This window comes from Thalassophryne amazonica, chromosome 14 (assembly GCF_902500255.1).
Source record: "Thalassophryne amazonica chromosome 14, fThaAma1.1, whole genome shotgun sequence".
Classification (NCBI taxonomy): Eukaryota; Metazoa; Chordata; class Actinopteri; order Batrachoidiformes; family Batrachoididae; genus Thalassophryne; species Thalassophryne amazonica.
In genome coordinates, this window is record NC_047116.1 from 94597289 (window position 1) to 94622672 (window position 25384).

At 41.3% G+C, this 25384-nt stretch overlaps 1 protein-coding gene across 1 annotated transcript in view; it reads right to left on the bottom strand.

Moving 5' to 3' along the window:
• The window catches only part of pms1 (PMS1 homolog 1, mismatch repair system component), a 61449-nt gene extending 37045 nt beyond the window's left edge, over window positions 1–24404 (bottom strand). Inside the window, exons 1-8 of the mRNA XM_034186093.1 lie at window positions 24312–24404; window positions 24084–24201; window positions 23823–23986; window positions 16599–16715; window positions 8202–8315; window positions 7909–8055; window positions 5376–5691; window positions 260–619 (exon numbers count right to left, since the gene is read on the bottom strand). Of these exons, the coding sequence (XP_034041984.1) occupies window positions 260–619; window positions 5376–5691; window positions 7909–8055; window positions 8202–8315; window positions 16599–16715; window positions 23823–23986; window positions 24084–24201; window positions 24312–24404 (1429 nt within the window). The remainder of the gene's footprint in view (window positions 1–259; window positions 620–5375; window positions 5692–7908; window positions 8056–8201; window positions 8316–16598; window positions 16716–23822; window positions 23987–24083; window positions 24202–24311) is intronic.
• Between the last annotated feature and the right edge of the window lie 980 nt (window positions 24405–25384).

Consider the following 25384-nt stretch of genomic DNA (forward strand, 5'->3'; position numbering starts at 1 on the left):
GAGACCGGATCGCATGTTGCAGCGCATCCGATATCCCACACTCCTGCAGCACCCCCAACAGGATACCCCAATGAACCCGGTCATACGCTTTTTCCATGAACACAAAACACATGTAGACTAGTTGGTCATATTCCCAAGACCCCTCCAATATCTTTGTGAAGGTAAAGAGCTGGTCCACTGCTCCAAGATCAGGACCGAACCCGCATTGCTCCTCCTGGAATTGAGGTTCAGCTAATGGTCTAAGTCTCCTCTCTAGTACCCTGGCATAGACTTTCCCAGGAAGGCTGAGAAGTGTAATCCCTCTGTAACTGGAACACACTCTCTGGTCCTCCTTTTAAAGATCCCTGCATCATCACCTTATTGTGGTGGAGGGCTTTGGGTGCTCCAGTGATCCTGGGCACTATGTTGTCTGGAGCATTAGCGCCTGGTAGGGCCACCATGGGCAAATTGGTCGCAGGTGAGGAGACAGAGTGATTTTTATGACCCTGTAAGGTGGACACAAGTAGGGATGGAGCCACCTTGCCACCCACAGGGATACTGGAGCCTCTTTCTGGTGTTAGGCCTGGAGGGGGGAGCTGGCAGGCGAGCACCTGGTGGCCAGGTCTACGACCACGGGACTCTGTCGGGCTCAGCCCAAAGAAAGAACACGGTGTCTTCTCCATGTGGGCTCACCACTGCATGGAGTCTGCAGATGGTCTAGTGTGCTGTTCTCTTGGCAGTGGACGGACTGACACTCAGTTATGCATCTGAACAATATCTGTAAATGGGAGCATCTTTTGTAGTCTGTCTGACAGCATCCAACCTGACTAAGCATGCATGAATGCATGATCAGAACAACTTTCTTTATGGATCATATGCTGGTAGACTTAATGAGATGGGAAAGGTTATGTCTACAATCATCAGTCATCAACATCCCAGAACTCATAAAATACAACCAAAAGTATTCAGGAAGGAACATTTTCATTATCCAGTGTAGTTTTATGTGTGTGTGATTTTCCATGCACTTGCAATTTGGGATGCAGATTGATTTATAAAGACAAACCCTGACTCAAAATATATACTGTAAGAGGGTTTACGCTTGTCTAAGAATATCGGTTAATGTGCTTGAAATATTTGCTTGAACTATTTCAAACAAATTATTAGTATTATTAATTTATTTTTTTATAAGGGGGCTATTCACACTATGACTATGTTTTAGGTAAATTATGTTTTGAGGATTCTCTATAAATTGCTTAAACAATTCTCTGGGGTCCAGACTTGAATGATGATATAATTTTATGCCATGAGGAGACATTTCTGCATATTCAGCAACAAACAAATCACAAGGGACTGTGTTCACCTGTAGTTATGTTACCCTTACATTTTGAGACAAAAGCTACATTAACCATACATGAATGCGAGTGATGGTCTGCAATCTGTTTCTGGCAATATTGTGGCACCACCATATGGTGCTGTAACTAGCAAGTCATGTTTCCATTGATCTTCCTGTGTTCACATTTCAGTACCGAATTCATTTGACTACCTTTGTGAACTTGTATAAAATATGCTTCCTAGATGAGGTTTTCTACTTAAGAGCATCAGTGAACAAAGCCAAGTATTTGCTGCATCTTATTTCAGGTTTAAGACAGCAGTGACCATCAGGCGTCCAAGCAGATGTCTTTTTCCACACCCTATTCATATCTTATGCATAGACCCAACTAGTGTTTCTTCCCATTTTCCAACTTTGCAGTTACCTTAACTTAGTACACCGCGATCGAGTATAATTGGGCTGAAGTGTTTTCAGCGCAATAGAATGATGTTTGCTGAGTGGTTTAGTAGTCAACAGACTGGAGGACAACATAGTTGATAAATGACAATATTTACAAAAATACCTTTTAGATAAGGTTCTCATACTATTCAAAAAGCTAATGTCCTGTGAGTCCTGTTTCCCCCCAAAATACATTTTTAAATACTTGGTTTTATGTGTATAATCATTAAACCAACTGCACATCTTGAGTATAAATGATGTACCATGGATAAACTAAAGCAGCACACATAGGAGTGCACATAACACTGCCAGGGCACATCGAGCTACCAGATGTGGATCACTAACCAGAGTAAATTTCAATTGTGCACATGGGGTGTACATTCCTTCCAATTCTTTATTTTATCTATTTATTTAAGTCTGAGAAAAATGACATAAAATGATTTATCTGCTGCTTCCTTCTGGGCAGAAATCCAAGACCATTACCAAAATTTCATCAGCCCTTCCAGTTATGAAAACCAATAGTTTCCAAAAACATTTCAAAAATCAATTTAATTATTTGAAAATCTATTTCATTATTTAGATAATCCTACTAACTAAAAGGCAAATCAAAGCAGGAATAGAACCTGCTTGGATCACTGGTTCTTCTTCTAAGGTGTCCACATACTGACACGTTTAATATCATCCTGTGCAATTATCAAGTCATCCAAAGGACAACTGGACTCAGTCAGTTTGCAGCATTTCTTTAAGTAATTGAATAAAAACGACTGCGTATTCAGCTCTAAAATTATGGGTTCTGATGGAAACAAGTGAGAGCCCATGAGCCTGCTATTTTTTGGGCATGTTGGCAACTTTAACATAAAAAACAAAACAAACATACATCAAGTTGCTTGCGAGACTTTGTTGTTAATCGCAGGGTCCCGGTGGCCACTAGAGGCTACTGTTGCTTGCGTCACTTTGGTGTTTGTACTCTATAAAGACGCAAGATAAATTACACTTCTTAATAAACATCTATCCAGCCATCCATTTTCTTCCGCTTTATCCGGAGTCGGGTCGCGGGGGCAGCAGCTCAAGCAAAGCCGCCCAGACCTCCCGATCCACCCCCCCCCCCCCCCCAGCTCCTCCGGGGGAACCCCAAGGCATTCCCAAACCAACCGAGAGACGTAGTCCCTCCAGCGTGTCCTGGGTCTTCCCCGGGGCCTCCTCCCAATGGGACGTGCCCGGAACATCTCTCCAGCGAGGCGTCCAGGGGGCATCCGGAAAAGATGCCCGAGCCACCTCAGCTGGCTCCTTTCGATGTGGAGGAGCAGCGGCTCGACTCCGAGCTCCTCCAAGTGACCGAGCTCTTCACCCTATCTCTAAGGGAGCGCCCAGACACCCTGCGGAGGAAACTCATCTCGGCTGCTTGTACTCGCGATCTCGTTCTTTCGGTTATGAGCCAAATCTCATGACCATAGGTGAGGGTCGGAATGTAGATTGATCGGTAAATCGAGAGCTTTGCCCCCCCTACTCAGCTCTCTCTTCACCACGACGGTCTGATACAGCGACCGCATCACTGCAGATGCTGCACCGATCCGTCTGTCGATCTCACGCAATTCTGTGCATAAAGATAATGTCCATAAATTACACTTCTTAATAAACAGTCTGAAGTAATTATTTTTGTTGCGGTCAGCTATCGTTATGGTGTTATGGTGAGGGAGAAGGCTGTGGTCAGGGATAGTTAAAGTTTCACAACCGTTTCACATCTATTTTTGCGTATGTGTAGATCATCACGTGTCTTGGTGCAGGAGTTGAGCTGCACGTTCCACATCCCACACAGCAGTGAAATGTCAACAGCGCTGTTACGTGAACACCGTCAGATGAGACATGCCTGCCCTGACAGAGGTAATAACGCTGTTCAATCCATCTTTCATTAATGTCAATCCTTTGACTGTGAGGGAAGCAAAGGTCAAACACCAAATGCTCATTACCTCCATCTGTTCTGGGCCAATTCTGCAGCTGACGAGCCAACTATGTGTCACTCCTCATACCACTTATTAAATAAGTGTTGGGGAGATTTTATATTGCCAAAGGAATGGGGCTGATCCTGAAAATAGGGCATTTATCTAACAACATTATATTAAAAAACTAAAACCTTGGCCACCCACAGCTGCATTCTGTCATTCACCTCTTAGAACACAAGATAACTACCACAATACCACTTAAACTAAGGAGATCATCATACATTGTATTGGTTTGTTGATTATATTAAAAGTCCCCAGCCTATCATAATTAATAAATAAATAAACAAATAAGTAAATTGCTCATGAGGTCAGGGACACAACTATAAGTCCATTTTTGACTGTCAGTGCATCTTATTTTGGCCAAATGTTAACTTATCAAAGGAATAAACAGTCGAGATCTTGCTGCACATTTGAGAAGCTTTTTTCGCCATCTAGTGGGTGATGTGAGCATTTCAGGGCTTCTTACATTTCCTACTTGAAATCCAAAATAGAGTACAATAAAAAAGGAGGGAAAAAAAGGCATTAATAAATGTCAGGAATGCTTTTTTTTTCCAGCAGGCAGAGCCGTGACCTCCCAGTGGTATTGTATAAAAATGGAAATTTGAGAGTTTAATGGTTCTGGAGTTTTAAGACGTTTTGCCGTACGGAATGGACAGAAGGACAGCAATTTTCTCTTAACAAGCACAATTTGTGAATAAAAACTCATTCACAGGGATTTTTGTAATCTCACTGGTTGTTAAAAATAACAACTTACAATTCATAAACGTATGCTATATTAATGACATAATACAAGAAGACATTTCCCTCTGTTTGGCTTTTGTGAACTCTTTCCAGTCACCAAAACAATTCCATACAGAAAGCTGTTGCCGTGCTCTACATTACTGGTCACCAGATTAACTTATTTAGTTACTTACTTACTTAATTATCAGTATGTTGTACACATTTTGGAAATAGAAAATCTACTGATGCAGGGGATCGCGAAATGTACAACTATCCAATGCAAAGAAATTTCAGAAAATTTGAAATAAAAAACAAGATCTCTTATGTTTTCTAGTTTTGAAATGTTGAGAATACCAATGCTTACAGTAATATGTGCACAAAACAAAGATATTCTCAATGATAATTTAGGGTCTTGTTATTGAATCAACATGAAGTAAATCCACTGACAGATGCAGGATGCCGTTACCGGTTTTACTGTGGAAAGAGCTGTCTACTGAACTATTAGGCTGTCTGGAAATTTGAAACACAGTTCATGTCAACAAAAATTCCAGTCTATGCTTTACACATGCAACTGACAGGTAGAACTTTTTCCCTTCTCTCTGCCTTGCAAATAACAAGAACTGGAAACAACCACTTGGAAAAGTAAAAGTCTGGAAACTTACTTCTTACGGTCTTCCTCCCCTCAGATTTTTCCACCTCTCGTGAACAGCGTCGCTGATGTCCTGAGGCTGGCTGTGGGGTTCTCCCTAAGGACCTCAACTCTGGCCTCCCTCTCAAACAGGGCAGCCGGAGACTGTGGCGTCTTCATGGCACGGTTGCTGATCAGGTCGTAGGCCGTCAGACCGGCCCGTTTCTCCGTATAGCATTTAACATGGTTTTGTTTGAGCTGCTCTGGCTGTTGACCTCACCTGAGTCACACCTGGCAAGCCTTGACGTTTGATGGAGTTTGACGGGCTGCAGTGCTTCTCCTGACACAGGATCTGTTAAAGCCGTCCCTCTGCTCCAGGTCTCAGCAGACAGCTGGTCGTTTCTTGCCTCCATACCTGGCACTGAGCTGTTCACACAACTCTCCGAGGACTTGCTTGCTGAATTTGTTTCTGGTGGCTGAGGGCAGAGCAGAGCTGTTTCATCATCGAAGATGACAACGTTAGGGTTAGCGCCACCTGAGATCTGGTTGAGGACCCAGTCATCTGCTACAGAGGATGATGAGCTGCTGTTTGTGGTCTGATGGTCCAGTGAAGCATCCCTAACTTGTGGACATCATTACATCCAAGTGTTCAGATGCTGCTTTGAAGACGGGTGCCACTTTCATCAGCAACACATCCATTATTCCCAGCATCTTTATCATATCGTGGTAATGCGTCAGTCTGCATAGAATGAGCTGGTGAGGAAGATATAATGTGACCTGGCTGGTTTGTGTGTGGGGGTGTCGGCGGTAGGCTGGAAGCCATAGAGAGAAACCAGCATGGTCTCTACTGCAGGTCAGCACAGACTCCTGAATAATCACAAATAACACATTTTAACATAATTTAAGTTTTTCAAAAACATTTTTACAGATTCATCTTTTTTTCTTCAAATAAAGACTGATATAATTATGATTCCGCATCAAAAATGAAAATTCAGTAACGTTTAAAAATGTACACTTCCTAAAAAAGAAGGATAACGTATTCAACCCTTGAACATTTCATTTTAAAATAAAAAAAAAAAAAAAGGAATGTCTAAGAAATTGGGCTTTGCATTTAAAAATAAAATACTAAAACAAAAATATCTACAAGTTAGGATTATTAATAAATATCTGCTAGTTGCTATACATTTACCACAGTAAATGATGCATGTGATAATTAGCCATTCGTTAGTGTCTCAGTGTTGCACATTACTGTTAATTTTCATCCTTTTTTGCAAAAACGGTTTAAGTATGGATACTGTAAATAAAGTTTTTCAATTCCAGTCACATCTTCTCAAATCGGACTGGAATCTGAACCACGACTTGGACATTCCGATATAGTTTTTAAACCATTCCTCCTATGTACCCAATACCATTTTATACCTGGTCTATGGCAGTGAAAGCAAATCTTTTATCAGGGCACAGATTTATTGTTAAACACTAAACTACAAACACCATTATTAGACAAGTTGTATTCCTGAGGATGAATTTGATTGTCGAACAAATACAGTGCAACTCAAAATGTTAATAAGCCTCAAACCTGAATGTTTACAAAGGAGACAAGATTTTTTTGTCTTTCTCGGGGAATATCTATTTGTGCATTATATTAAGCAACTATTAATGTGCAGAATTATTATGCAATGCAACTAAACCAAAAAAACTAAAAATTTCCCCTCTCACTCAAACTGAACAAAAACATTTGACATTTCAAGATATTCAATGACCAGTATAGTCGATATCAGGTTATTTGACGTGTTGACAATCAATTTTTTTGGTGCAGCAGTAACCACAGCCTCCCAAACGCTGGGCAAAGACATGCACTGAATTGTTTTCCCTCACTGTAAATGTCATGTTTATAAAAAGACCACAAATCTGAATAGAGTTTACATCCGGTTGGGCAGGGGGCCGTGTCATCATTCGGTTCATCTTTGAGGTCTTGCTGGTGAACCAAGCAGCCAAGCAGAGCGTTGTCCTGCATAAAAATCACGGCCATTCCTTGAGTGATGCAAACTTTTCCCTGGCGCTCTGCTTGAAGAAAATATCTTAAAACAACTGGCAGTAGGTTTAGAAGATGAATTTAAATACACCTTCAACCCAAAAGGTCCAACTAGTGCAACCTTAATAAGACAATTCAAGTACCCCCCCCACACCTTGTTGGTGTCTGACTCAAATGAGGTACAGTTTTCTCCACTAGAGATCCATCTACAGGCCATCCATCTGGTGGATAAAGAGTCACCCTCATTTTTAATGTCCAAAAAAACCTTTGACAAATCTGTCTTGAGACATTTCTTGAGCCAGTCTTGACATTTCAACCTGGGAGACGTCTTTGGCGTGGTCATGTTTCAGTCCTCCTTACCTTGTCCATGTCTCTGAGCACTGAACACCTTGCATTCTGGACACTCCAGGTAGGTTTCAGTTCTGTAATATGGTGGCACTGGAGGATTGTAGGGTTTCTTGGTACTATAATGCGTTACTCTTCTCAAGTCTTTTGCATTTTATTTGTGTCCTTTTCTTCTCTACACATTTCTTTCAACCCTGTTGACTATCGAACTTTGCACCAAGTAAATCAAAACGTCACATATTCTCATCAAATGTTGTTGCGACAGGCCTAAAAGCATGAAAATGTCCAAGGGCTGATATATTTTTGAGATGATTTACATTATCTACAAATTTTTAAATGATCGCATGTTCAATTCTTTTACAACTTGACAATTTGATTTAGTATATTCTTTTACAAAGTGGCAACGTTTTTAAGATCAAGAAAACTTAACAGCTACCTTATGATGAAGAAGAACTTGGGTCTTGTCCGGTGTCAGATTGACGTCCACGGAGTATGGTGGAACTGTGATCCTGAGCATGAGGTGGGGATAGCGATTTCGAGCCGAGTCGTCTGCATACTGCGCTGCGTAATGCTGACGCAACAACTGGTGGACCAGTCACACAGTTACATCCAATGAGCAATTGGGAGGGACACATAGGAGATAAAGAATGGCGTCAGACTACACCGAATGAATAAATATTGTATAAAATGTGTCAGACTGATTTATCGATTGTTATTCTACCTTCATTATATCTTGTTTTGGACAGGTCGATTGTTGACAAAGATGAATGTTTTGTCAGGGCTACTTGAGCTTGTAGAACTATGATCTGCTCCAGGCTTCGGGAAAAAGCCATCCAATAAAATCTGAAAAAAAAAAAAAAAAAAATCAGCTCTAAGATTGATAAAGAAGAACATGTTGGGTAACACAAATTACATATTCATAAGTGACTGAAATATTACCTTTTGCTCCTAAAACCCCAACACAGATTTAAAACCGTCGGAAATCACGGAAAGCTATTAATATAATACAGACTGCAAGCAGTGAAAGGCCATAATGTTCCCGCCCATATTCCCCGGGCTCATTAATAGCAACAATGCAAGCCAGTGAAGTTAATAAATGAACTGCCGTTCAGGTCAGGCACATATGCTTCTCTCACTTCTGCTCATTAGGTTATTTTATGAGAACATGAATGGCACCTTTGCCCCCAAAGGGCCACGGCTATGTGCAGTCATGTTGCCAAAAAAAGAGTGTCACATTTTGTTCTCAGCAAAGTGGCTCTTACAACCCTCCCTGAGAGAGGCCCCAGTGAAATTGTCAACCTGGTTTCTTTGATCGCTAAGCTCTGGTCTTGGGGACAAAGAGGAGAAAAGTCCTCTTTCATTGCTACAGGGAGTAAGAGGAAAAGGTGAAAGGTTGTTCTCATAACTGGGCACCAAAGTGCTGCAGCAAAATAACAACAACAAAGAGAAATTTGAGAGAGAAACAGGGTGAAAAGGGCTGCTCCATATCTGTCGGACTAGATTAGTTTGGAGCCTGGCAGCAGGTAAGAGCCACATGACACCTACCGTGACCAAGCAAAAAGTTACCGCGCCACCGCAATTCAATTACGAGCAGCACAACAAAGCTTAGCTAACAAAAATCTCTCACTCTTCATCAGGCGAGAGCTCAAAAGAAAAGGGCAAGGAAATAGTTGGCGAGCCACCAGCTGACCACATTTGCTGGCTTGAGACCAGGTGTTCAGGATGTTATTAGCTCACGGTCAAGTGTAGCAGGCATGCTCCCATCGGCTCGGAAAACACATCCACCTCACAGAGGCATTTGGACATCATACGCTTACAACTCGAGTTCTGTGGCTAAACAGAATATACTACCCGAGTTACAACATCTTATTTCTAATATCAGCTGCTGGTAGGCGACATCAGCCCTTACACTCGTTTCCACTCCAACGTCACAGCAACAAGTGTGGATACACTTCTTTTCTATGGACTTCAGGCTGATCGAGGCGAGATGCATGGTCTCATCTTTGTTTAGTCTTCTGTGATGCAGCAGACACAATTTTAAAGAAGAAATTCCTGGCATTTAGGTGTAATAGTGACATCATGTTGCGTTACAGTGTTTAACGTCCGTGACGTTTGGTTTGTATACCATATGAAGGATCTCCACTTGTTTGTTTTGTGCATGACAAAGGTTCTTTATGAAAATGAACAGCCATAACAGTTCCATATTGAAGAGCAAAAGAACAAGGGCTTTTATCATCACTGTACTTCTTCTTCTTCTCTCAGCTGCTCCCATTAGGGGTCGCCACAGCAGATCAGTCGTCTCCATCTCACCCTGTCCTCTGTATCTTCCTCTGTCTCACCAACCACCTGCATGTCCTCCCTCAGCACATCCATAAACCTCCTCTTTGGTCTCCCTCTTCTCCTCCTGCCTGGTGGTTTCATCCTCAGCATCCTTCTCCCTATGTACCCTGGGTCCCTCCTCTGCACATGTCCAAACCATCTCAATCCCACTTTTCTGACTTTGTCTTCAAACTGTCCCACCTGAGCTGTCCCTCTGACATGTTCATTCCTAATCCTGTCCATTCTTGTCACTCCCAAAGAGAATCACAACACCTCCAGCTCTGCCTCCTGTCTTTTTGTTAGTGCCACCGTCTCTAAGCCGTCCAACATAGCTGGTCTCACTACTGTCTTGCAGACTTTCCCCTTCACTCTTGCAGATATTCTTCTAACACAAATCACTCCTGCCACCTTTCTCCACCCACTCCACCCTGCCTGCACTCTCTTCTTCACCTCTCAGCAATACTCTCCATTACTTTGAACAGTTGACCCCAAATATTTAAACTCATCTACTTTCACCACTTCTACTCCTTGTAACAGCACTATTCCAGTGGGCTCCCTCTCATTCACACACATGTACTCAGTCTTGCTCCTATTGACTTTCAGTCCCCTTCTCTCCAGAGCATATCTCCACCTCTCCAGACTCAACTCTTTGCATTTAAGCCATTTCAAGTACAGTCAGACACAATCTAACCACTCTGAGCAGGGGGGCAGCCACAGTCCCATGCCTGGGGATCAGGGATGGGTATCGATAAGACTTTAATGGTACTACTACAACTCTTAGTGGCACTGTATATCAGTACAGTACTTTAACAGGATTCTTATGTGTCCTTTTGGGAGAAAGAAAAAAAAGATCAAGTTAAGGATAGCATTAACTAGGGGTGCCATGGATCACAAAAGCCATTGTTTGGATCAGATATGGGTTATTTTAAGTCGTGGATTGGATCATGTTTCCAATCAACAAAAAGTTGAAGTTTGAAGTTAACAATGAGAAATAAAGACAATTCAATTCAATTTATTTCATTTATATAGCACCAAATCACAACAAAGTTGCCTCAAAGCACTTCACACAAGTAAGGTCTAACCTTACCAACCCCCAGAGCAAGAACACAGATGACAGTGGTAAGAAAAAAACTCCCTCTGATAATTTGAGGAAGAAACCTCAAGCAGACCCGACTCAATGGGGTGACACTCTGCTTGGGCCATGATACCAACACAACTGACAAAACGAATATACAGGAAATTTTGGGAGCCCATGGACCAAGGACCACAAAACAAGGACCTTTTGTCTATGTGCCTCAATAAAAATAAGGTGTCCAATGTTTACAAAATATTAATTACGTCCGCCAAGGAGGTTATGTTTTCGGTCGCGTTTGTTTGTCTGTCTGTCTGTCTGTCTGTCAGTAGGATAACTCAAAAAGTTTTGAACGGATTTTGATGAAATTTTGTGGAGTGGTTGGAAATGACAAGAGGAACAAGTGATTAAGTTTTAGTGGTGATCCGGATCACAATCCGGATCCCGATGCTAACGCGTTAGCATGTCTATGGCATTTTCAATGTTAAAAGTTAGCATTAAGCAGTTGCAGGTGTCATCACGTTCGGGTGCATTTGTTTTCAAATTGTAATATTTCTTACATTTATTTTTGTTTATATATTAATAATCTAATGATTATTATATACAATTTTAGAGAAAAAGACAAAAAGAAACAGATCACTGTGCCAAGGAGGGAATCTCTTTAGGGTCAGTGACCCTACGGCCTTGTTTAGTGAAGTGTTTCATAAATGCTAAAAAATTCATATATTTGCAGTTTAGTTGAATAGTAAATTTAATTTTGTCTCTTATTTGTTTCTGTCTATAAGCACATGCAATATCAATATCAGTGCTCAGATGACAGTAGCTTCTGGGAAATGTGTAAGTTGCAATAAACTGTGATGTCAAGCGCTAAGGATACATACTATCCAGTCACAGCAGATGAAACTTTTTGTACTACTGGGCAAACATCATTGTTAGACTTTTTAGGTTCAATGATTCCACGGCGTGTAGATGTTATGGCGTCAGTGACCCCATGGCCTTGGCGGAGGTTTGCACTCTCTGAGTGCTTCTAGTTTAAAAATAAAATACTTAATTGTTGTAATAAACTGCAATATGAACAACATCATTGTGTGTTCATAGCCTATGTCAAAATCATGAAAAGTACAAAAAAAAAGAGAAAAGTAATAAAATTTATAACTTTAACTTCTGTTTTTCACAAGAGATGAGGATGTCTATATTGTCTGATGAAGAGGTAATAATCTTATTTCTAACCATTTCTCGATAAATACATTCATCCTACCCACAAGCAGATGCTGGGAAAGAGTCGGGAATACTCATTATTTTTTTGGCACTTTGAACCTTCATTCACCTCGGCTGTGCACATGCTTCAAGTGCGATGCTCGGTTCAGTGGGATCACGGCTGACCAGGGGAGAGACAAACCCTTTAACGTGAATGGAGGTTTATTTATTTACAGTATTTATTTTTTGCAGAAGTGCATATGCTGAGCCTGGTGTCTTTAGTGGAGCACGAGGCTAAAGACCGTTTGAGGGTGCAGTTCTGTGCAGACTGATTTTTGCCATAACTGCATCAAAAGTAATGTAGTTGTTGTTGTCGTCCATTCAGCTGCACCTGTTTTTTTGTTCGGGGTCGCCACAGCGGATACAGCCAGATCTGCATTCATATTTGGCACAGGTTTTATGCCAGATGCCCTTCCTGATGCAACTCCAGTTTTCCTGGAGAAACACACACAGCCGCTGGTGGGGTGTGTATGTGTGTGTGTGTGTGTGTGTGTGTGTGTGTGTGTGTGTGTGTGTGTGTGTGTGTGTGTGTGTCCAAAAGCTTTATTTTCAATTTAACAAACAGTCAAGTGCCACCACACTTTTGAGTGTTTAATTCTCTCTCCCATCATCAGTTCTGTGTGCAAGAGAAAGAGAAAGAAATCTCTCAAATGCCAGCTGGTTCAAATGCATTCCACAAGCAGGTGCACAAACCAACCCAGTCACGGATTGCCATGATTCAGCAGCACGAAATATACATTAATCTATTAGTTCGTCATATTGTCACGAAAAGTGCAAAATTTTCGTCATGGCAGCACTAATTCATGCTGTGATGGCTGCATGTAATTAAAAGTGCAGTGGAGCGGGGGGGTGGTGATTATGGTTAGGGGAAGGGGTAGGGTTAGGTTATGGCTAAGGTTAGGGTTAGGGGTAAGAGTAGGGTTCGTAATAGTGAGTTAAAAAAAAAACCTGTCACAAAAATTTTTATAATTTCGTGACGGGAGGACGTAAAAACAACGTGGGACAGGGCTAGTACAAACATACAGACAAACGCACATATACACACACTCAAACAAGCTAAAAGTGACAGAGTTAGACAAGATGTAAAGAGTGACAAGAAAAGCTGCGTCAGGTCTGCACACAGGGCTCCAAATGAGAGAGAGAGAGAGAGAGAGAGAGAGAGAGATATCTAAATTTATTTGCTTAATTTCTCAAGTACCGAAAGCAGTACCAATAAGAGGCAGAGCTTCTGGACACTCCAGTCTTCTATAATTTAACACAGGGGTTCATTTAATACCAGGTTTCAGTACCGATCCCTGTTGGGGACCAACTCCAGATGTACAGATGCTGCCTAGGTCAAGGGCAAAACAAAAGGAAACGACCCTAATATGCATGTTTTTGATGGTGGGAGGAAACCTGGGTGCCTGGAGGAAATAGACCTTCTGTCTGTGAGGCAAAAGTGCAAAGCATTGAGAAACAGTGAGTGCATAAGGTGCATGCACAAGATGGCAGGGCAGCAGTGACACAGAGGCGTAGGGGCATCGTCTTTACAACCAAAGGTACAGCTGGAGTGACAAAGCATTAGTAGCCTTTTAAGACAGTTCATGCAAGTTGATTTCTTCACGTGCACGTGACTCTTTGCCATTTGGATGTGAAACTCATCCTTCAATGCACAGCACAGTTTATCCACATTTACTACATGATTAGTTATTGTCTCAAAAGGTGATTTTGTTCAGCTGAGCAGTACTTCTTGAGAAAGAATAAAATATTCATATTACACAAATGACCACACATACAAGCACATGCAGAGCTGACTATGAAACCATCAAGACTTGGACCTTTGATCTCCTGCAAAGGAGATTACCAAACACCTCAGGATCCCAGCAGCTCTTAGCAAAGTGTCTGTCAGTCTTAAAAGCTGACATCCTTAGAGGCTTGAACATCACAGCGTAGACAAGTGAAACGTTCAACAAGTTCGACACTTTCACCACAAATAGATTCACTCCTGATGGCTGACTGCAGGAAGTCACTGAACGTGTGGCTCTCAGTCTTCATTCAGGACAACTGCAAACCCAAACACTCCAACACTTCACTCGACTTCTGTCACAATCAGGGACTTGGTAAATGGTAAAAATGGTAAATGGACTGCATTTATGTAGCGCTTTTCCATCTGCATCAGAAGCGCAAAGCGCTTTACAATAATGCCTCACATTCACTCGGATGTCACAGATTCCGCAAAGATCAAAATGTTAGCTGTGAAATCAAGGCCAGTGAACCTGTCCTCACTGACAAAGGCAGCTGAGTTGGTGGAGTCCATAACTGTACCCAACACCATCCAGAATTCACTGGAAAGAGGTCTGAGACTCCTCAACCACTCTGCATGGCACTGGCAGTACTCAGGTAGAGGCTGGCTATGATGTTCAGCTGCTTGTAAGGGATTCCACAAATTTTCAGGGTGTCCCACAAACCACAAGTCCAGTCCAGTAAGGTCAAGGGAGCATGTACCAGTCTTGCATGTCTCTACATCCACCACACTACAGAATCACTCTTGGTCCTGGTTAGGAAATACCAAGACAGAGGACAAGTCAATCCCCACCTCCTAAAAGTAGCCATCTTTCTGCCACAGCCAGGTTATGTGTGGGCATCTGCTTTGCATTGGAATTTACTAGTTGCTACGGTCCTCCATACTGGGTAGAAGAGCAGGCTGGATACATTCCTCACAAATAAACAACCGAATCAATCACTTTTTGTGAAAAATGACAGCCTGCAAAGGAATGCTGCTGTTACTCACACATGCATTCAATGAATATTTGTAAAGTCAAGATATGGTCAGTGGTTGACTTCTTGGATGTGAACCACATTACTCCAGTCACTGAGTGGCAAGTGCCTGAGACTGAATCCTATCAAGGTTCTGAACCTTGTATAGACCTTGTCTGTAAGACTAGTCACTTCACAATTCGAGTGATCACCTATTCATTTTCTGTGATGGACAACAAGTCCTTTCCTTCAGTTTGTTGGCATGATGTTTCAAACAGATAGAAGAAAAGACTGCTTACACTGCAAAGAAAACATCATCTCCAAACAGATGGGGGAGTTTAGCCCCAATGCCACAAATCCCTGGAGCTTTCTCTGCCCTCAGGTATTTCACCGCTTTTGTAATTTCACTGAAATTTGATGGTTTACAGCTGACTGGTAGATCAACCACCACTGCCCCAGCACTGGACATGTCCAAAACCCTAGGAGGAGGCACTGCTTTGGAGAACTTCTGAAAGAAGCTGGCCCAATGGGACAGTACAGCAGAGTCGGGGAACAGGACGGTGCCATCACTTGCCAGGTCAGTAATGGGACAAGGTGTAGATCTAGAGGAACAAATATGTTCCATGTCCTCTGTAAACAGGCCGTGGGGTCACTAGATCCCAGAGAGTCCATTTCTTGCTCGCACATTCCCATAACAAATGCCTCTTTTCTACTCTCAGTGTTATCATAGGCAGCTTTTTCATCTCCTTATTAAGCCCAGATGTTCCCCCGACCCACTATGTCTCCTCTGGATGATATTCAAAGTACCCTCACAAATGTAACACCTCCGTTTGTGGACTCTAATGTTAATAGTTGTAACTTGTTTTAAGTAATCCCTGGCAACTTTCAGGAAAGTCTTGCAAGAGAACTCCCACATTCCATTCTGGTCACTAGCTGTGGTCATGTTAACAAATCCTCCACCTAGATAGCATGCAAACTCCCATGAAACGGTCTGATCTTGAAGTCTAGCCAGATGATGTATGGTACACAAAGAATACAGTATTGTGTGGAGCTTCAACTGATTCTTTAGGGAAGCTACAAGTCTGCGGTAAGAGATCACACATTGGGCACTTACAGACCTTATGGCTTTGCAGGAGATTCCAGCGTCTTCCCAACAAGAACATGAATAGCTACAAGAAGAACTGTGACATTTTCACCACTGTTTGGGCATTCCTTAATCACTGAGTGAAGATGCAAGTAAAATGTCTTTCTCACTGAGCTTTTACTGAACACAGTCAAAGTGTGGACTGAGACAACAGCCAAAGAATGCCAAAGTCTTCATAATACACTCACTGATAGTCATGATATCGGACACATCAGAAGAAGCTGGTCCACCACAGCAACTGCCACTCCCACTGTATGCTTTAATTTGGTGAGACCAGACAAACGTATCTACCCATTGAGATCTAGGCACTACAAGATATGCAGACCTCAGAGAGTGCTGTCCCTGCCATGTGGAAGATGGTCACCAATGTTGAGAGAAAAGGTGATTCAGGTGCCCATCCAGATGTTTGGACCTGGGTACCTCCATGGAGTGAATGACCTCTCAGTCCAATCACACACACGATTCAAACATGGACTGAACATTGCGACTTGACACAATATTTGTGAGATAATGCTTCTAAATTCAAAGTAATGAAGACACCTTTTGAGTATATTTTTTACCAAATGCAGATGGACCACTTTTTTCCACTTCAACTAACCTCTGGTTGTTCTTGCTGATGGTGGCAAGGAAGCAGGTTGGCAACAGCACTGGACCCCAGTGTAGCAAGAAGGGCGCTTCTGTGATCAGCAACCTTGGTCTTCTGCCAAACCACCACCTGGAACAACAAGACACTGGTCAAAGTCATTAAGTCCCCATCAAGTGAAGCAGACTGTACACCTACCTGTAACTGGGCCACCAGAACACAAATGGCTTTGGAGGTCAAACTTAGCCCCCTCTAAAGACCCAACAAGAAGTGGCCCAAAATGGAACCTGACTTCTTGGACCTCTGTGTTATTATTATTCAGTCATATCAGAATTCACAGCTATGAGAAAACGGAGGGTTTTTTTCCCCATTAGTCAGCCACAGTATATTAGAATAAAAAGCAAATAAAATAAATATAAGCTCCAAGTGGCTGACTTGGAGTAATATTCCTTCCAAACAGTGTAGGATAAACTAGAGCACGTGTTTATGGTTAGTGGGCATTTAGTCACTCAACTATTTAATGATCAGCAGTATTAATATCATGTTACTTCATTTGCATTGACAACTGAATAATAAATCTAGTTTTACACCAAACTGTGACTCACAAATTTCAAAATGTTGAATATTTTGTGCTGAGTCTTTTTCAATCCTGCGTCAAAGTCAGAGTGATCCGTCAGAACGATTGTTCTTGTGTAAGGTGTCTTTTATGTCTTTTATTTGTATTTATTGATGTTTTATTGCCTTGTTTTTCTGCTGTACAGCACTTTGCTAAACTTTTTTTTAAGGTGTTCTATGAGTAAAGCTGGATTGGATACTAGTTAACCAAACAATGACTACAGTACTTCCATAGATCTGTTTGTGTAACATTACTGCACTGTTCTCCATTTCTGTAGCGTTATGAACTAAGACATGCGACAGATGGGCGTGTTTGTGGAAGTGTAAGAATCAGGATACTTGTGTAACCTTTAAGTAATGTGTTTGTGAAGTCTTTCACCTTGGTGGACACCTACAAGAGATGTTTGATGGCTACAGACCAACGGGCTATGGGTAATGTTGAATGTTGACAGATACACTCACCGGTCACTTTATTAGGTACACCTGTTCAATTGCTTGTTCACACAAATAGCTAATCAGCCAATCACAGGGCAGCAACTCAATGCATTTAGTCATCTAGATGTGGTGAAGATAACTTACTGAAGTTCAAATCAAGCATCAGCATGAGGAAGAAAGTGGATTTAAGTGACTTTGAATATGGTGTGGTTATTGATGTCAGACAGGCTGGTCTGATTATTTCAGAAACTGCTCATCTACTGGGATTTACACAAACAACCATGTCTAGGGTTTACAGAGAAAGATCTGAAAAAGAGACGATATCCAGTGAGCGGCAGTTGGGTGGACAGAAATGCCTTGTTGAGGTCAGAGGTGAACAGGCAGACTGGTTGAATGGGTGTCTGTGTGATGCCATCATGTCAATATGGACAAACATCTCTGAGGAATGTGTCTAACACCTTGCTGAATCTACGCCACAAAGAATTAAGCCTGTTGTGAAGGCCAAAGGGGGTCCAACCAGCAAGGTGTACCTAATAAAGTGGCCGGTGAGTGTATTTTTGCTCAAAAAGCAGAACACTCTGGTTTTATGAAAAGTAACTCAAACAAGCAAACTCAGTTTAATTCTTGGAATTAATGGTGTATTTCTTTCCAAATCAACTCAAGGAAAAAAAATAAATAAATAAAAAAAATAAGATTCACCAAAAAAAAAAAAAAAACCTCAACTAAAAACTACAATCACATTGTTACTGTAACTAAAAAAACTGAGTCATTCAGTTCAACAATAGCAGCATTATTTTTGTGGTTTCTCTAAGTAAAGTTTCCGAATATCTCTGACCTGGACGACAAAGAACCTTTTTTGGCAGTTGGGAAAACCTTAAAACTGTGAAGCTTAAAATTATTGTGGTTTTAAAGCAATATAATAATATAACCTAAACTACTGAAACATGAGAATGTTTCCCGTCATAATTGAGAACCAAATGTTTTTTTTTCTTCATTTTTAAGCCAATAGTCAGGACACAGCAGAAAAATAATTATGTTAGAAGCTTTGTTGACACCTACGGGTGGGCTGGTACTGCGTGCTGGTGAGTAGACTTCTGGGTATTGATTTCTAAAGGCATGCACTCTGTAGCTGGTTATAAACTAAGTAATTTGGCACGTGTAAACAGATCACTCCTGTAAACAGTTCTTGAAGAAGCTGTGAAAGACAACGCAGGCAAAATAGCTGAATTTGAGATAGGGCAACAACGTGCTGATTGTAAAAAATGGGGCCACGATCCTCCCCTGACAACCTGGAAACTGAGTTCTGGAAAAGATATACGGTAGTCTTGTGCCCCCTACCTGACCTGCCTACCTATCTACTTCTGTGCACAAAGTGTCTGCAGTGTGAAACACAATCTGGGACGAAGTCTGCAGCTGTGTTCAGCAACTCACTCAGGCATCATAATCAGCCAAATTCCACTTCACAGTCAGCAACAAGACGTGTTTGCGGCACCTGACAATTACCATGAGCTGTGGGAAAGGGCACTTACACCAAAGCCACAATGCAAATTGCTGAAGCTGTGGATAAAACATTAAATTAGAATAAAAAGGACATGATGGAAAAGCAATGCATGGATTAGATGTTGGAGAATTTGTGTGACAGACAGCGTCGGCTCACGATGTGAAAGTTGGCACCTTCTGGTCAAAATATCACAAGTCAAATTTACCTACTCGCTTTAGAAAGCAAAATTCTGATCTAACAGGCACAGTGTGGAGCAGGATGACTCCAGGCCGAGTGGAAAACACATTACAGGCTTCACTTTTTGTTTAATTTCACACCTACTGTAAAGTTTTAGAGAACCGGCAGCGAATAATCTTTTCCTGATAAAAATGTCTGTTTATTGACAGTAATCATCTGTTACTAAGACGCAGATCAGCCACGACTAAAACCAGGCAGAAATCCAGATGCCTGATGCCAACATTAAATGGAGCAATGTTACATAGTATGTTTTTATATAATGAAATATTACATTTAAAATGTTAATATTTTATATTATTTTATTTTATTTATTGGTATAAGGATGTTGACATTTGTTTAGCTTTATTTGAGGTAACCTGTGTTAACAAAGTTAGTCTTTCATACTTATTTTATCTTGTGCAGGCATCACATTTGGAACAAGTATGAGCCTGGCTGTATTTTATCTTAGATTTTCATGGAGCACACTGGTTGTCCCATTTTTGAGTATCTGGGCACCAGTGCCTACGAAGGCTTCCTGTTACTGATTACCACACTGCATACACAACTCATTAAGGTTTGATGATGATTAGGAAATAGTTTCACCTTTGTCAGAAATTCTGTCTGAAATCGTATGATGCAAAACACGAGGCCTGATGTCACAGTAGCTTGGTAATCCCAAAAATCAGTCGCCGCTGGGCCCTGAGACAAAGTTTTACAATTTGGAATTTTTTAAACTATTCACAGATGGAGCCATTTTTTAACATTTTGGCTACAATCTGCAGTGAAATGACTGAATGAGGCACGACACATGGCAGGGTGTCATTTTGACTCAGTGTTCCACCAAGAACAAGCCGAATACTGAATGCTCAACTCCCTTTGCAAGAAAGGTTCCTGTGGGGCTTAGTGGAGGTACGAGGAGTGACTGAAAACTTTTGAGCCTGACCCAGAAAAAGTAGGGCGTGGTTCTCCATCTTTTGCATTCTAAGAAACCATCATTTCTCAACATTGCACCCAGTGACTCAAAACTTCACACATTCTCAAGAAATGTTGGTCTCTCAGAATGCAAAAAATGGAGAGCCACGCTCTACTTTATCTGTGTCAGATTCAAAGCTTCTCAGTCCCAACTCGTACATGTTCTAATAAGTATCATTTTTATTTATATATGAACATTCATATTGATCAGCTTGTTGTTGTTTTAGATGTTTAGATCAGGTACAATTTTTATGAAGTTTTATGAAGTTTGAAACATCCTTTCCATCTTGGCCACCATCATTCATAGAGTCCACAGTCTGAACAGGCATGTATCCATTGTCAAAACACTTTTGTTTTCTTTCTTTCTTTTTTGTTTTTGCACTGTACTTTGATGGTGACATACAGAAATTGCTGGGGATACTGAGCTATTTTAGAACTGAGTTTTAAAATTTTCATGAGACAACCAGGAGAAGACAACCCAGATCGAGGGAATAATTAACACACAATAACTGTGTTGTATGTTAACAGGTTTTCTCACTGTATTGACCTGTGGGTGCCTCATTTTTCGGTACAGTGGTATTTTTGTGTTGACAATATCAGTACTTTTTGAACATTTTCAGTACACTGTAACAATGCGACAATACCACTGATAACTCCATAAACCGTTTCTTCTATGCACACAGCTGCAGTTATCCCAGCTGGCATTCGAGATGGATGAATGGAAATATTGAGACACGTAACCTGCATCACTTTTACAGCAACGCAAACGTTCACTGTGACTCTAAAAATGTGCTGTCGTGCACTGTAACACAGATGGATTGAGCTTTTTTTTATATTTGGAGTATGAGATTAATACTTGTAAAGTGTTTATGTATCAAAGCTTCGGTTGTTTGCAACTGCAAGTTGTACTTGTCAAGAGAAATTGGTGTCCTTCCTTCTGCCTGTATGGCAAAACCTTCCACATCTTAAAAGTCAAGAACCATAAAACTCCCAAAAATCGGTCCCCCTGCTTTCACTGTGCATATGTCACTTCTGAACGTCACCAGCAATTCACTGATTATCACCTCGTTTCTGCTTCAAACTGCCTCCAGTCATCATCTGACTCAGCAACAGATATCTGAAGCTTTTGTACAACAATCATTTCCACATAAATACAGCATTATTTCATCATAAAAGATGGGGGAGCGATCGGAGTGCCACAGCAGCACATCTGAGTCTGACTCTCTGAGTCTGACTCTCTACACCCAAAGTGATCAAAGGGAATATTGTGATTATTAACCATCAGATGACAAAGTAAAACCTCTTAAATCGTTCTAAAGTCAGTTTTAAGCAGAAACGAGGTGACAATCGATGAATCACTGCTGACGCACCAAAATGACGCATGCACAGTGAAAGCAGGGGGGACTCATTTTTAGGGGGGACCGTTCAGTCTGCAACATCAGCACCACTGGCCCTTAGAGCCTACACAGGACTTATTTCTTCTATGTTGTTTAAAATTTGGTGCTTTTACCATAAAATGTGCAATCACTTTACATATCTGCTCCACTACAGATATTAAGGGAGCGCGCGTGCATGCACGCACACGCACACACACACACACTTCTGTGCACCAAGCGAGTAAAATACATTTAGATTTAAGATTTTTGTGTCATGCTTTGGGCTTGCATTGTATAGCTTCCATTGTGTAACGTTGTAGCTATTGTGACTTTCACAGCTTTGCCATCTGTGCCCACAGTTTATACACCCTTGAGCCTAGGGGGCTCCGTACCATTGCACCTTCACACTCACTCCAATGTAGTTGTTAGTTACCAACAAACATCACAAGAAATTTGAAGATGCCGTTTTCTGCACTAAACCCAAAAATTTAGAATTTTATTTTAAACTTCGATTCAAACCATGTCATTTTTAAATTCATGACAGGTGCTGCCTCATCACAGCCAGTCTGCTCTGTGTGAGCCTGATCCTGTCAGATCTCAGAAGCTAAGCTGGGTCGGTGTTTTTCTCCAGGTAAAAACTAGAGCTGTGTCAGGAAGGGCTTCGAGCATGAAATTTGTGCCAAATCCAGATGTAGATGAGTACTGTACCCGCTGTGGTGACCCTGACCTAACGGGGGGCAGCTAAAAGTCCAACAACAACAACACATGCTGCCTTACCAACAATCTTTACACCTTTTTTGTTTCCTTTCATTTTAACATTTGTTTCCATTTGAATGACCATTTTGTTGCTGCAAAAGTTTTAAATGCTTAATTTTATGTACAGCCCTTTGGACTGCACGTCTTATATTGAAGATGCGACAAGAATGAACATTTGTTGTTATTCTTTCAATTGAATCTGTTTGTATAATTTTGGTCAGTATTGTAAAAAGTATTTCAAATGTAAAATCAAGACCACGTAATGTTCATGCCTTCCAATCTGACAACTAAATGAGGTTCGTTTGTGGGTATTATTTAAATGCATGTTAATAACTAACTGCCTTGGCCAGTCAGTGTGGCTGGTAATACAAAGAGAAATGGTGACACCTTGTGGCAGCTGTGTGAACACAAACAGTACCGCACTATAAAATCATGTTAGATCATATAACTAAATCTGTGTCCAACACTGACACGTTTTCACAGCAGAAGTGGAACTTGTGATTAAACTGAGAATAATTTTGATATAATTACAGTTTGTAGCCGTTTTCACTTTCAAAAGCACCGTGTTTAGTGTTAGCAGCGACACAAATGTCTAAAAGCAGACAGTCCAGGCAGATGCTGAAAAGGCTATGGTCACATTAGCTACAAATGACAGCAACAAGCAGTTGATCTTGTTGCTTGACGGATGTTCCCGGGACGTGCACGCCAACATCTCTGTACGATATCTTGTAAATCACTTCAGAACCACACAAAAACCAATAAATTGCTTTGACTGATAATTTCTAAATATGTTGTCACTGGAAGAATGAATTCTTTTAGCACTGATGAACTTAATTAGTGCAGGTTATTTTGCACTATATGGTTTTAAAAAAAACAGCATTTTAGATTTAGATGTTTATTTCTCACCAAGTTTTACAAAATATATGCAAAATATATTTGATTCATACAGAAATGAACTGTTTCAGAGCATATTCTGCCATCTTGGATTATTCTTGCAGTGTGGACTATACACAGTAGTGATAGGGCCCTTCATCACCATTAATGTTCACCCTTTAATCTTTTCAAACACCACAAATGAGCAGAGTGGTGTATCGTGTTGAGTAACGATCTTTGAGGGTCAGCAACACCAGCAGCATGCAGACAAATGTTTCGTTTTATAGTTTACACAAAAATCAGCATTAATGTGATTCGCAATGCTCGCATTTAAAAATGTAATCACAATTTGAATCGAAATTTAAATTTAAAAAAAAGCCTCCATTCCAAGTTTTTTTGCAACCAATTTGGAACCACCTTTACAGCCTACAGAGCCGACAGTTAAATGTAACTGTAGTCATTATGTTTACAGTGACTTACTGACAGACAGCTTACCCTGTTATGAGTGAGCGTGAGACGCAGATCGGGTCTTATGATGGCGTACGCCACGAGCAGCTCCTGCACTTTCTTTACTTCTTCCTTACATTTCTTTGTGGAGGAATAGTACTGCCTCCTGACTGGAAGGTTCTTGAAAAGCTTCAGTACACTCACTGTGGTACCTGAAAAAAATAAAATAAAATACACAATCCAGAGAAGAGCAGCGGCTTCGGGAGTTCATTTTCACTCACGTCTTATTACAATCCTTCAGCTCCTGACCTTGACCTAAGTGAGACGGTTTCTGAGAAATGATCTTCCCCATGAAGTCGAGCACATACTGGGTGCTGACGTCATCCTCATTTGTCTTCGTAGTCACAGCCACCTGCACAAAGTCACACCGGAAGAATCAGACATATACTGGATTTTGTATAACAGATTTTCGCTCACATCAGACAAAACGTCCCATCTGTTCACAATGTATTTCCATTAAAAACCCTTGCCATGTACCGGACAGATCAGTCTGGGCGTGCCCAGTTGCAACAGAGGTGCGAAATGAAGTTCAGCAAGGACACTCTCCGATGTAAGGAAAGTGGGCACCATATTTCCTTTGTTTAAAAGCCCGGGTGTTTATTTTGTTCAAATGAGGCGGGGTCTTTATTCAAGGCCGGTGATTATTAACAAAATGCTGCTTGCTGCCTGCACTGTAATATGGTGTTAAGTATCACATATATCCCTGGCTGTGACGAACCAAATCGCTTTACATCAGAGCCCTCTGCTTGGCTCTCCGGAGCCCGATGTGCACCTGCTAAATGACGCAGACCACAAGTGCTGGTATTGATCCCTTTGCCGGATTCACTCTTTCCTCTCCCATCATACTTTAAAAGTTTTTGCAGTGCGCATGCAGATTACATTTCGATCATGGATCACAAAAAGGAACGTGCGGCAGAAAAGTCCGCAAATATGACCAACTTTACAACATGGAGTCTGAAAACTACAAAGACACACAAATGACCTGCAATTCATGGAGAGAAACCGCATGTAATGTAATGTCGGTTTGGAGGTTGATGATTATATAAATACATAGAGCTTATTGAGGGACAAATTGGTCCAGATAAACAACTGTTCCCACCAATGGGATGGAGAACTTTAAAAGGGTCACGCGCACATCGACGTCATTGCATCTCCACGGAGTTACAGTGATGTAGAAGCATAAATCAGGCTTTAGGATTTTAAGGTATATACACATATACATACATACATACATATACATATATACATATACATATATATATATACATACAGGTGGATCCTGCAAGGGCTCGAAAAGCTCATCACCTGGGCAAGGATGAGCTTCAAGCCCTCCAAATCACAATCCATGGTGCTGAAGAAGGTGAGTGACAAGTTCCGCTTTTCCATCTCAGGAACTGTCATCCCAACCATCACGGAGCAACCCGTGAAGAGTTTGGGGAAACTCTTCGACTCCACCCTGAAGGACTCAGCAGCCATCCAGAAGGCCAGCTTAGAACTTGGAACCTGGCTCACCAAGGTAGACAAGTCTGGCCTGTCTGGTAGGTTTAAGC